The following is a 13,228-nucleotide window of genomic DNA, read 5'->3' on the forward strand; positions in this document are numbered from 1 at the left end:
TTGTCTTGTTGTTCGGCTGAACTTCACACACAGTGTGCTTTGTTTTTTCCGCTCCGTAATGGTGCGGTAAGCCTGCTGGATTGATCGCAGACCATGTTGCAAGATGTTTATCTCTGTCACGCCCGTGACGGGCTTATAAAATAGGACCTTACTCTCTTGTGCTGCGGAAGCATTACATTTATTTTGGCCCGACCGGGTCGACACCAGATCACGCTCGGTGACATGAGATGCAGAAGTACGATTATTTATGACGACGCACGTTACGCGTCCCGTTCTTGACCGGGGGGCCCTCTCTCTGGAACGAGACCACCTGCTCGTTCTCTGGGAACGGGTTGCTCCCACCGCCCCCCCCTCCAACCCCCAGGTCCAACCTGCACCCCCCCCTCCCCCCCCATCGTTATGACGGAGTTGTGTGCCTGCCTGCCCACGCGCTCTCCAGCAGAGACCGATGGTGAAGCACGTCTCTTGTGTGGCAACGCGAGAGGGCAATTTTGTTGAATCAAGCAAAGGATCACGTGCAAAAGGTTCACCCGTGAGGCGGTATAAGAAGTAAGTTGCCAGTTACCTTTCTATGCTGAGGCTAGAGAACATGATGCCGGCAATCATCACCTGCAACTACGGCAGCTTAGTAAGACATTGGCTTGGAGTGACAGAGTTCTGTACAGCCAATCAAAGCAGCCTACAGAAAAGCGTGCTATATTGACGAATGATTGGTTTTCAGAGCACACAACCTCTGGTGGTCAGGTGACCTCTTTGATCTGATTGGACGTTGCCTATCCCCGTTGCCCTCTAGAGGGAGTAGGGGTCATATTGGTCCACATTTGGACAAATATTATTTATTTTATTTCTTCAGCTGAAAAAAAAATGGCACGACAACCATTACTGGCAACGGTCGCCCTTCCATTGCTATACATATGGCCTTCGGGAGCCAGGTTCACAATTGTGGCAAAACGGCCGAAGCGTATCACCCGAGTGATTTTGCTGCATTGTGGTTGTTGATGAAGGCCAGGCTGAAGAAATGTGACATCAAAAGCGATGCTTGGGAAGCCCAGATGCTGGAACCATCCTCAGTGGCGCTGTGTTGTTTTGCAAAGCAATGATGACTGAGCAAATCCGCCTCGCCAAGGAAGCAGAAACATGCATTTAGATTAAGATAAAAAAGATTATTTTGAATATTTGGCTGATATAAATTTCCACATTTTAAGCCACTTCGTTGAGCTCTCATTTGTGGCCAGGTAGCTTCTGAAAAAGAAACAGCTCAGTGGGCTTTACCTGAAAAAAAAAAGTTTAGTTTTACTTGTATATTTTTAGTCATGTGCTTACCTTTCTTATATTTTGCACTCCTATCGTGTTTTTGTATCGTTTGTGATTACAACGTTTCCGACACTGCCCCTACTGGAACATCTGTGACGAAGAGCGTGATGGCTCGTCGGATTCCTACTTTAGAAATACAGACTCTGATTTTGATGAGATGAACGGTAGACATGGAAAACAACGAGCGGCCACAGCAGCGGCACAACATCAACAGGACCCCCCGACTCCTTCCCTCGGGAGCCACCAGCCGTGTCTGCGCTCGAGCGTACGGAACTTGGATCGGTTCTGTTCAGCCATCTCGGGACACAACCGATCATTCCACCATCTGCGGAAGACGTGTCCTCCCTGTACCCGATGGGCCGCCGATGATGACACGAGACATGTGCAGTCGTTGTAGACGTGGCCGTATTTTCACCGAAGATTGGAAGAACGGGATTGTTGAATCCCACGTGAATTGGGCTGCGTTATATACCCTCGCGTGTGGGGGGTTGCTCACCAGTTTTTTCACTTGTAACGGAAAGCTCTTGAGACTGACAAAAATCACCCTGAATCCACTCAGAGTTCATCAGATCTCGTACGTTGAGCCTGGATGGTGGAAAGTGCTTGGATGGGTGTTATAGACTGCGGGGCTTATTTTGTGGGCAGCAGAAGGCAGTGCATCAAAGTACATTGTTGTACTCTACGTTTGGGGCGCCACAGTGGCCTGGTATACAGGAGGTCGTGGGTTTGATCCTGACCCTGACGCCGACTGTATATTTCGAGTTTGCATTTCTCTCTCTCTCTCTCCGGATTTTTCTTCGGGTCCTCTGGTTTTCCCCTCCACATTTACAAACATGCGTTTAGATTATTTGACTGCTATAAATTTCCACACGATAGGCCACTTCATTAAGCTCTCATTTGTGGCCAGGTCGCTTCTGAAAAAGAGCCGTATAGCTCGGTGGGCCTTACCTGGTGAACTTAGAAATAGTTTAGTTTAATTTTCGTATTATGCTCCCATATTTATACTCCCTTGCCTTCACCAACCGGCGTGGTGAAGCATGATCAAGTTATGCCTGTGGCGTTGGGAAGCCTTCATCCAGAAGTGGAATGTCAAAGGGTTGTACCGTACACTATTCGGACTAAGTCCATAACGCTGTACAGTATTGTAAAGGGATGCAAGACATATACTGTATGTGAAACACGCTGTGTTTCTAGGTCATCTCAGTCAGTCGACCCGTGGCACCTGGGTCTGCCCCGTGACCTCCTGCCAGCGGGCGTTCGACACTTCACGTGACCTCAATGTGCACATGGCCTGGCACAAGCGTCGTGGTGACGTCACCGCCACGTAGTGGTGAATGGCGGTTGTTGTTGTTGCTGTGGTGGAGGATCATGGTTAACGAATGCATAATGAACAAACAGGAAATACATTTCTCTGCATAAAATAAAATATTTATCCATTAGAATGTCATGCAGAAAAGCCATCTTGACCAGTTTCAAGCTCCACAGTCTCATCAGCTGAATCAGGCTGCTGGTTAATGAAGAAACGGACTTCCTGTCTATCATTAAATATTCAAGACGGACTTCCTGTCAGCTCATTAAATATTTGAAACAGTCATCCTTTCTGTTAATTATGTGCATTGAAAATGCACTTCCTGACTTGATTTTATATTTTTTAATCGACATCCTATCCATCGCATAGTGGACATATGCTTCCTGTCAATTTCATATTTCAATCAGTTTTCCTTTCCGTTCATTATGCATTTTAAACGGACGGCGCTTCCTTTCGTTTCATGTTCCAACGTGCGCTTCCCATCCGTTCATTGCACATTCAAAACGGACTTCCCATCCGTCTCTCACGCATTCCTTATCTAGGGATGCAGCTCAGTGAGGTCATCGTCGTGGAAGGCTCTCTCGCTGCCCGGCGCTGACACGCCACTTTAGAAACGGGTTTAAAGAGTGTTCCTAAGAAAGACAATTTATGCGTCTCATCGCGAGGGGCAGCGGCTGCGAGGCACCGCCGGTATATCTCGTTGACCTTCCCACGTGGCAGGGAATTGGATGGACTCGTGGCTGATTAGTAGGACACGGTGCACCAGGGGGCCAGGGTGTTACAGCCTGTGAGCGCGGTGCAGACGACTTTGTTGAGAGGGGGCGGCGGGCGGTGTGGGGGGTGGCGGTGCGCCGGTGTGCAGGCTGGACAAATCCTGTCCATTCTGCTCAGAAACGCGATGTTTACGGAGGTGCATGGTCGTTCAGGTAGCAGTCGTGGCGGCGGTGGTGGTGGCAGCTTGAAAAAACAGGTGCGTAGTGAGATAGGGAAAGTATGAAATCCTATACTCTGCACCCTTCATTCTGGTTGTGGATGAAAAACAAAGAAACGGGGTTTATTACAGTATATTGAATTTGGAAAGCCATTGAATTAAATGTTGACGTTGCCAGATGGATTCCATTTGTATCTATTTTTGAAAAAAGGGTGTATTGGGCAATGATTGGTGATGTGTGAAGGATGGATCGCACTTCACCGCAATCAAAATTATGCTATTGTTGAATCCCACACCCGCGGAAGACGTAGCTGCACCTCCCTTGCGTTGTTCTAACCTGATTAAGTGCCGTCCAGTGTCTTCAAGACCAGGCAAAGCCACATAATGCCTTTCTTTGTTCTTCAAAAACGTGTTAATGGACATGGCAAGCTGAACCCTTATCCCGCCACAGGCTACCGATGTCTTTCCTGGCTGACAAAAGCTTCGAGACATGGGTCCGAAAATGTTTGTTAGCATTTAGGTGGCTGGATTGTGGTGATTTTACGCCTTGATGTGTCCGTGATTCCAGCCTGGATAAAGTTCCGGGATGCTGCTTGCACCAGGCTGGATCAATAGAGCCCGCGTCCCCATAGCGACTTTGCCCCGCCCTTCCGATGACGATCGATTCCTGCGGCAGGGTTGCCGAGCCTCTTTATTGTGCGCGAAGTTCCAGGGATTAGAACGAGGCCGAACCCACACCCAGTCGCGGTGTCACAGGGTCACCGCGGGGTAGAGACGTGCACGTCGCTAATGGCACTCGCTGGCTTCATCTTCCAGGCAAATTTATGGTTGAAATTGCACGGAATAAAATGACAAACCGAATGAATTTGAACTCGATCTGGTGTTGCCTAATGCATGGCTACATTTCGCTTTATAATAAATTAACCGTTTTTACATCACTTCTCAATCTCCCACCCTACAGTCACGAAGGGTGGGGACAGTTTGGGAGATGGGGTTGTCATCTCATGGCACGTGGAGGCCCACACAACCGGGGCAATAGTGTTGTTCCTAGGCCAGCAGAGGACAGGTCCCAGTGGTGATGGAAATGAGGCGTCATACGAAACCCCTGTATCAACCCAGATGAACTCTCGCACTGCAGTGAATCTGGCGGGAGTAATGCACGCGTGTTTCCATCGATACGCGAGTTGCTGTTGTGGTACGTATTATAATTTCATGGCCATATTGGTCCAAGCCTGGAGCTCGGTATTTTGGATCAATGTGGAAATACTGACCAAGAGTGAATGTGTTTCATGACCATTGTGCCCCATGAGGTTGGCTCTAAGGTTTTGCACAAGGAGGCAATGGGTGGTAGATCGCATAGAGGTGTGAATCTCCTAAACCTCTGGGGCGTACGAGATGACCAGTAAATAGCAGTAGAGCAAGAGGGTTCATAAAGCCACTTGGCAGAAACGTGTTATTCTTGCATGTGTGTGTTGTGTTTTTTTTGCTGCGACCTCTGGTTTCATCCTCCTAAAAGCCCAAATAACGCTCATTATGGAAGTGGCCAAATATCCTCACTCCATGACCCTTCCTCGGTTTTATAAAAAAACAATCATTAACAAAAATTTGCAGCCCTTTGCCAAACCTCTGCTAGATTACACCATGGTGGGTTTGTGTCTCTACACGACTTGAGGTTATGTCGTACCCTTTAAAGCTGAGTTAGATTGAGGCTGCCAGGTATGGCAATACGGGTTCATGCTCGTCGCGAAGGCAACGGGACTGCGAGAGTTTGTGAGTTGAAAGCCCTCAATCTGCTGCCGTCTGTTGGACGTTACTGCTCCCATCGTCTGTCACAAATTGCTCGTTAGAGGCTCCGTGACGTCATTCACAAAAGTAGGTCAACCATGTGCCAGCCGTTGTGGGCCAAATGACTTTAATAAGAAATAAATAATTACGTTACTTTTCTTAGTTGTTTTTCTGCAGTTGAACAAAAATACACCATTCATTGTCTCATCAGAAGTGTGCAGAAATATAAACTTTTGGATAAAATGCTCATTCAATTGGGATGAGTGAGTTAGTGAATTAAGGAATGAGTAGAACTTCATGCCCCGTAATCCCTACTTAGGGCAGGGCTCCGTCTGGGAGCCACACTGTGACAGCTAATAATGCCACCCTGCCAGCGCTGCATTAAAGATTGAAAGGTATTCCTTGGCAGATTTGCGGTATCTGTGCTCGCTAAGACACTGGATTATAAATATTTATACACCTTAATGCTATTAATTCTAATAAGATTGGTGCATCAGCCAGGCACGTCAATACATCTACTTTAATCAACGTTTATGTGTGCTCACTCATGCTCTTGCTGCTATCGGCTTTACATTAATGGTGTGCGCATCGACCGCTTTAACTTGCAGGGAGTCTCCCTATGTCTCCCCTGAGTGGCGTGGAACATTCCAAGAAGATCAACTCTAAACCAGCGTATCCACACCAGCCTTATGCACTATCATGCGTTCATGATAATTCATTTGGAATGTTGCATTTGTGCAGGGGGTGGGGAGGGAGGGTCTTGCCAGTGTTGGAATTCCCTCCTGGTTTTGCCGGCCTGTGTATTTACCTTCCGAATAATACTGATTTTACAGATTAATGTGGGCAATTAGCAATGCCTTCTTGAGGGAGGGGAGGTGGAGGTGGGAGTGAAGGCGGCCGAGTTATTTTCTCAATCGCTGCCGCTCAGGTTGAGATATTAGACCTTCACCTTGCACAGCCACTTTGTGGACATGCGCTTACGATCCTGCGGCGTAAATCAAGCGACATTAATAGTCCCTCGGCAGCAACGTTTCCTGTTTAGAAACGCGGGGCAGCGATTTGAAAACTATTTGCCATGTGCGCGTGAGAATTGTGCCATCATTGACACGTATGCCTGTCATCATGGGCCACCCGTAACAAAAAATGTTACGAGAAAACATTTTGACTGGGCTCGCGGAGTTTCTGTACCCCCTCGCTGTGTCATGGTTTGTGCTCTGTACCACGCTCGTGTTGAAAATGTTGTAATAAAAAAAAATGGAAGGAGCAGGAACATTTAAGTGTGGCCAATGATGGCCGGACTATCACATCGCTGATGCTCGCTGATGCATGTGCGTGCGTTTGCGTGCCCCCTCGTGTGTGCCCCCTCCTGGCCGCGTGGCAGCTGGAGGAGGGAGAGTTTTTTGCGAAAGCAGTCGTGGACATGGAAGAGCGGGCGGGCGAGTTTCAAGCCAAGGGCTTCCTGGCGCTGGGCCTCATTTACAGCCTCCAGGCGACGGACGGTGAGTAGCCGTGGTTGCCGGGAATTGAACAGACGTCGTCGTTTTCACAAAGAAAATGGACGCGGTTGGTGGTTGGTGGTAGTTAGGCAGAATCGTTAATTTAAAAAATGTGTTTTTACTTAAGCTCAAGTTACATATATCAAATGGTGAATGTGGAAACTTATAATGTTTTACGCAAAATATTTCCTAAACAAATGTTTCATGAATTTTTTTTTCAAAAACCCATAACTGGGCAAATGATAAATAGTATAAAATGCGATTAGCACTGTTAAAGTTAGAAGAAATATGTAATTATTGAATTCAATTTGACCACGAATCGTCCATCGGCCTTGGTCCATTCTGACAATGTGCCCTGCTTCAGCCCACTGATTGGTATGGGCCCGTCTCTGATTTGCATTCCCCCCCCCCACCTTGATCCATGTGTTTGTGACTAATTATCTTGTGTCATTGATTGAGGTGGCAATTCAAAGTGAGACCCGACATCATACCTATCAACACCTTATCAGTGCCTACCTTATTACAGACCAATTCAGTTTCCCTGTACAAGAATACAGGCAAACCGTACGGGTTGACAGGTATGCCACACGCTCATATCAGTGTTGGGCGGTCCTCGGATTCGCGTCTCCATTGGCGGGTCTGAGCCCATGGCGGACATTCTGCCAGAGATCCCCCCGGACAAACGCCCCGTTGACCCCCTCTGTGAAGCACCGCAGTGGTAATGCGCGGGGCACGCTTGCATTGTGAACCCCTGGCACGCAACGTCGCCATTCCCGTTGAGAAGGCCGAGGGGTGGGGGGGGGGAAGCATGTGAGACGCGTTTGTTTAAAAATAAGCATTTTATTTCCACTGCGCTGCGGTTCAAAAAGCGGTCACGTGAAACAAAAAACGATTCCGTGTGATCGAAGGTTTTATAGCCGCGTGGCACTTTGCGGGGTCGGCTGTTGTAATTGTGGACAGCTGCCCAGCGCGTGGTGGCGATCACAAGGGGGGGAGGTTGCCATTCGCTCTGAAAGACGTGCGACATCTCTGCCAACGCGAGCACTCTCATGAGCCGCCTATTCTTAGGCGGCGCAAAAGGTTGCACAAAAGTATATTTTACCGGACTGGTTTGTGTGGAGAAAAATATTAAATTTCTACAGGTTTATTCACAAGTCGTGATGGGCTTTCGCCTCTGCAGTGTGCTCTGTGTTGTTACGGCTAGAGAGCGAGAGAGAGAGAGAGCGTAAGATAGGTTTCATTTGCACAGTTTGTGGTGAAAATGGAAATGTCGATCACTTTGTTGTTGCATCCAGAATGTGAATTCTGTAGCCCGGCTTTTTTTGTTCCTCGCCTGCTGCACAGCTTCCACATGTTTAGAATGGACATTGCAGTGCGGATATAATACAGTGCCTAAGATTGAGCGCATCTCAAGGTGCTGCACAAAAAAACAACAGGTCGCGCATCACAGGGATAGGATGCTTTTTCATAAAAATAGAGACAGACTAGCTATCATAAGGAGGAGAAGAGACGGGTCTTGAGACTCGATGTGAACGGCACAGGTGGCTGTGGAAAGGGAATTCCAGGCTCAAGTTGCACCAGAGGAGAAATGAGTCTTTCCACTGAGCGAAGTTTGTCCGAGGGTTTCGACAGAAGGGCCTTTATTGCTGGAGAACACAGGAAGGCGGGTGGGGGGGAGTAGAGCGAGATGAGATGGAGAGGTAGGCAGGAGCAGGTTCATGGAGTTCATGCAATATATTTATGTTGATGGTTTTGTTTTATATAAATGGTATGATAAAGTAAGAGTGTCTTTGTACATAGATCTTTCAAAATATATATTCCCGTTCTTTTTGCAGCGACATTGCGAGTTACCCGCGAGGAGCTTCAAAGGAAAGCGTTGACTGCCTTCCAAAGGTAATGCACAAAACTTATTAGAAAACAAACTCTTGCAGTTACGATAGTACAGGAATGCTTTATTGTGTGCATAGGATCCTGGGAGTAACACAGCATGTGTAAAGTGATGAATGTTAGGGTAAGTCTGCAGACAGTGCATGTAGTTTTACCGAGGCACTTAATAACTTTCATCATCATCATCATTGGTCTTGATTGATCCACTGCTGAATGAAGGCCTCCCATTGCAATCACTCACAGTCCCATGCTGGAACAATCCGCTGAGCAGTTGCACATGAAACCGAATGAATTTCTCCATCTCCACGGCAAATCTTTATCGTAATAAGTTCAGTCCTCCACTAATAAATAATGATGTTAAATATCTCAGAACTAAAGGCATGGGTATTCAGAGGGAAAGATTCAATGGGCTCACGGCGATGATGATGATAAGTGCATCATCAACACTGAGACCTAAAGAGCGATGTGTTAATCGCATTTTTTTGCCGATGAAATGCACCCTAAATGCTCGCCTTGCATTTTGTACTTTTTGCGACATGGTGCTGTGCATTCTGCCGAGACAAAGAAGTTAAAAAAAGCAATCTCGTACGGAAATTGAGCAAGACGGATGCATTCGGAACGAAAGCGCGTGCCTTTTTCATACGTGATTGTCATTTTAGTTTTAAATTCCTCCCGTGTGCCTGTTGACGTAAAAAAAAAGACATCTTTTACACGGAGCTCGTGAATGAACTCGGGGAGACGGCAAATATCCGCGCCCATCCCGAGAGCATCCGCAGCACAGTTAATTCCAGATAAGGTACGCATTTAAAAAGGGACGTCCCCATTTCGTCTAGGAGCTGAGCCACAGACAGATGAGCGCAATTACCCTCACAGCACACCGATGAGGCATGGCTGCTTTTGCTTGTAAAAAATTGACCATTCCCGAAAAGAATGGGCCACTCAAAATCGTTGCGCGTTCCATTTCATCTTCTGCTGTCCTTCCTGTCCCAAGGGCCCCCACCCCGTCTCACGCTCCCCACCCCCCCCGCCGCACACACGATGCGCAGTGCACGCACGTTTCAGGTGATATGCCCTGGGTGCTGTAGTACTTGGTGAGGCATTGAAACGGAATCATTGATGCAGACGTCTGCGGGAATGGCCTTATAGACTGCAGCGAGCCCTTGGAGGGGTTAGATTTTTTTTTTATCACGACTGCTGAACACAGGCCCAATGGCTCACAATGCTAAGTGGCCTGTAGCACACAGCACTGTTGAAGGTGTAAGAGGTCAAAGTTAACGCTTTTCTTGAATTGAGCAAGGTCATGAAAATTTTGGAAGAGACACGATGGGAGGGATTTCCAGAGTCAAGCGGTGTGAGTAAAGAAGCCAAATTGGAAGCACTTGGACCTACAGACAGTATGTATGTATGTTGAACTTCTTTCGCACCCTACGTAGCCAAGCACCACGGTATGGATGAGATGAAACTGTCAATCTGCTAGGCCGAGCTCTCAACATGGGTGGAGTAATTGAAACACGTTTTTGTGTCGGCACTGGGGGGTCTGACTGCAACTACACAATGTGCATTGTAAAGCAACACCCTTGAAAGGGTTTACATTGACGGTGTTCACCGCGGTTTGTCAAAGCTGTGAAATGAGGTCAAAGTAAAGGTTGGCAGAGGTCAGTTCATGTCATTGCGGCTGGAGGGCTTTCCGTTCCCACGGGGCATTAAGCTCACCCCGCCGCACTGGCTGGACGGTTTCCACCGAGTGGAAGTGCGCGCACTTGTTTGCGCCACGGCATTGCTCATAAACTATTCACGGTGCGACCCACGCTCCCTTGAAGGATAAAAGAGCGGCCAGTGGCGGGTTGGAAGAGCATTTAATTTATTTCTCGAAATTAATTCCGGTTATCCTGTCCTCCTGCGCCGCGAAGCGCGGAGCGCCGCAGTGGGACGCGGTGAATGCACCGTCGTGGACGAGCAGGACCGCTCGATCGCGCCGCGTCGCGCTGGTGACCAGGTGGATGCGCCCCGGTTGTGGAGCGGTGGCGCGGCGGTTAGCGCGAGTTCGAGTCCCGCTCACGGCCAACACCGGTGACGATTATCTGAACCGGTCCTGGGCCTCCACTAGGTCGACTCGGCCACGAACGAGTACCCGGCGCGGTGTGTAAACATCGTTACTCGGGAGACAAAGGTGGTCGGGCGTGGTGCTGCCTACTCACCCCTTCGTGTTGTACCGTTCCGGCCTTCATAGGTGCTCGCTGACAGCACTTGACCCCGACGGTCGGTTAAGGCTACACGGGGGACCTTTGTCTTTGCGCCCGATTGTGGGTTGGTCGCCCGCGTGGCACAAAGCCATTTCTACGACACGGCCGCTGAAGACAAAGTCGGGGGCGTCTGCCACCACGAGCTCCGTGCCTCTTTGAGCGATCGCTGAAATAATGGGGCTTTAGGGATGGCTTCCGTGGCAGGGCAAGTGTTCACTGTATTTGAAGGAAATTGGTCTGGGCCTCAGAGCATTGCGGGAAAATCTCAGTAATTGCTGCTATGCATTTCATACGAAGCTCGCCGATCGCCCCTCTATTAATTCCTCGTGTGTTTGGCCAAGCGTCCGTGGTTTAATAACGGTGAGGGCACTCGTAAAATCGGGTCAGTTCTTCACAGTTTTAAGCGAGAAATTACTTTCTCGCATAAAGGCGTTCATGTAAATGTGTGCTGCGTTTTGTTAATGTCTGGCTTTAATGCATTACAATTATTAAAATGTAGTAAAGCAATTCAGACCCGATTCAGTTAAATTTTACTGGAACATTTCCTAGTTCGGTACTGCTTTTTTTTACTGGTGACATAGTTGAAACTTTTGTGTTTACATGTACTTTTTACTTTGGCTATAGTTTGCTCTAATTTCAATTAGCTTCTAATCTTGAGAGAACCTATGAAGAGGTATCATATGAATGAATGAGCAGCTGTCGGGAGCAGGCATCAATTGGTAGACCAGTTGACCTACTTGCTGTACTGCCTGTTACAGGGCACCTCATATTCTTTATGCATACCAGGCCTCTTTTATAAAAAATTTGATTTGGAGTCTCATTGGGCTCGGATGAAGCTCATGGTGGTAACGGTGAGATTTGTTGAGTGTCTCATCAATCTGGTTACATCGGTGTCGCTCACAAACCCTGCCTCCAAAGCGCTAGATCACAGGTGTATTCCACCACCACAGCCGATGAAAAAATACTTATTTCCTCATTTCTGCTCCGTTCTGCTGATTTTGAACTACGCTGGAAAAAAAAGAAACATGGAAATGCATTAAAAAAAGTATTGAAAAAGGGCATCTTAGCTTGCAAGTCCATGCATTAGTAATGTGGTTTCAATCAGAAAGCATTTCTAAAAAGAACGTGTAATTGATCCCTCAATCTGCACATCTCTGCACTCTTTTTCATGTTCTTTGGCTGCCCTCCTCATTTTCTATCTCAACCGTCTGCATCTGCTCTTCTTGTTTCTCCTCTCTGTACCCCCCCCCCTCCACTCTGTCCCCCCCTTGTCCCACGTAACCCATTTCAATTTCTTCCCCTCTTCAACTTTTATTCATTTGCTCATCGCCTATTCTTTGCATCTGTGTGTCGTTTGCATCCTTGTTCTACTCATTCTCCTCATTCTCCACGTGTGTGTGTGCATTTGCATGTTACATTTCTTGGTGGGGAGTGGCGGTGTAGCGGTTAGCAGGCGACCCGAGTTCGATTCCTGCTCACAGCCAACATTGGTGACGAATATCTGAAACGGTCCTGGGCCTCCCCTAAATCGACTCGGCCTCAAATGAGTACCCGGTGCGGTGTGTGTAAACATCGCTCCTGGGGAGACCACGGGCGTGGTGCTGGCTACCTACACCCTCATGTGCCGTGCCGACTTTCATAGGTGCTTGCGAGAACAGCCCTTGCTCCAACAGTCTGTAAAGGCGCTACGCGGGGGGATCTTTGTCTTTGTTTCTCTGGGTGCTGTGGTGTGCAGGGCCTATAACCTGGCCCCTGATGACCATCAGACGTCCTTCTACCTCGCTCTTCAGCTGGCCATTTCCAGACAGGTAACTAGGGGGCTTTGTGCTGCATTCACCCCGAGACGTTAATGCAAGCGGCCAATTGGCTCAGCCGAAGAGCGAGCGGCTCGCAGTTGAAAAGGTTGCGGATTAAAATCCTGGTTGGGGTGTCACAACTCAGCCCATCGTTTCTCTGGGCTCTATAAAATAAGCGCCGCTTTGTGGGAAAGTCCATAATGGTTGTCCGACGGATCGACTAGCCCCTGTCATAATAATGTGGCACTTACATCACTGGCTCGGTGATGTGAACTGGATCTGAGCATGACCTTAATACTCGTTTGAGCAGGAAATCACTTGGACTTGACTATGTATGCTCACTCTTTCCTGCTTACCACAGCAAAGATTTGCTCTTCCCGAGGGGAGTAGTAGCTCTGTTGTAATTTTTTTCACAAAGCTTTGAAAAATCACTTTCTGAATATCAAGATGTTTGCGAATGTGGTAGC

At 48.1% G+C, this 13,228-nt stretch overlaps 1 protein-coding gene across 4 annotated transcripts in view; it reads left to right on the top strand.

Moving 5' to 3' along the window:
• LOC144723511 (tetratricopeptide repeat protein 7B-like) overlaps positions 1–13,228 on the top strand; it is a 118,433-nt gene that overhangs the window by 45,317 nt on the left and 59,888 nt on the right. For all 4 annotated transcript variants that reach the window (XM_078602321.1, XM_078602322.1, XM_078602323.1 and 1 more), the window contains 3 exons: positions 6,721–6,838; positions 8,671–8,728; positions 12,701–12,773. In XM_078602321.1, the coding sequence (XP_078458447.1) occupies positions 6,721–6,838; positions 8,671–8,728; positions 12,701–12,773 (249 nt within the window). The remainder of the gene's footprint in view (positions 1–6,720; positions 6,839–8,670; positions 8,729–12,700; positions 12,774–13,228) is intronic.

The sequence above is a fragment of the Lampetra planeri genome, chromosome 18, assembly GCF_965212315.1.
Source record: "Lampetra planeri chromosome 18, kcLamPlan1.2.h2, whole genome shotgun sequence".
NCBI lineage: Eukaryota > Metazoa > Chordata > Hyperoartia > Petromyzontiformes > Petromyzontidae > Lampetra > Lampetra planeri.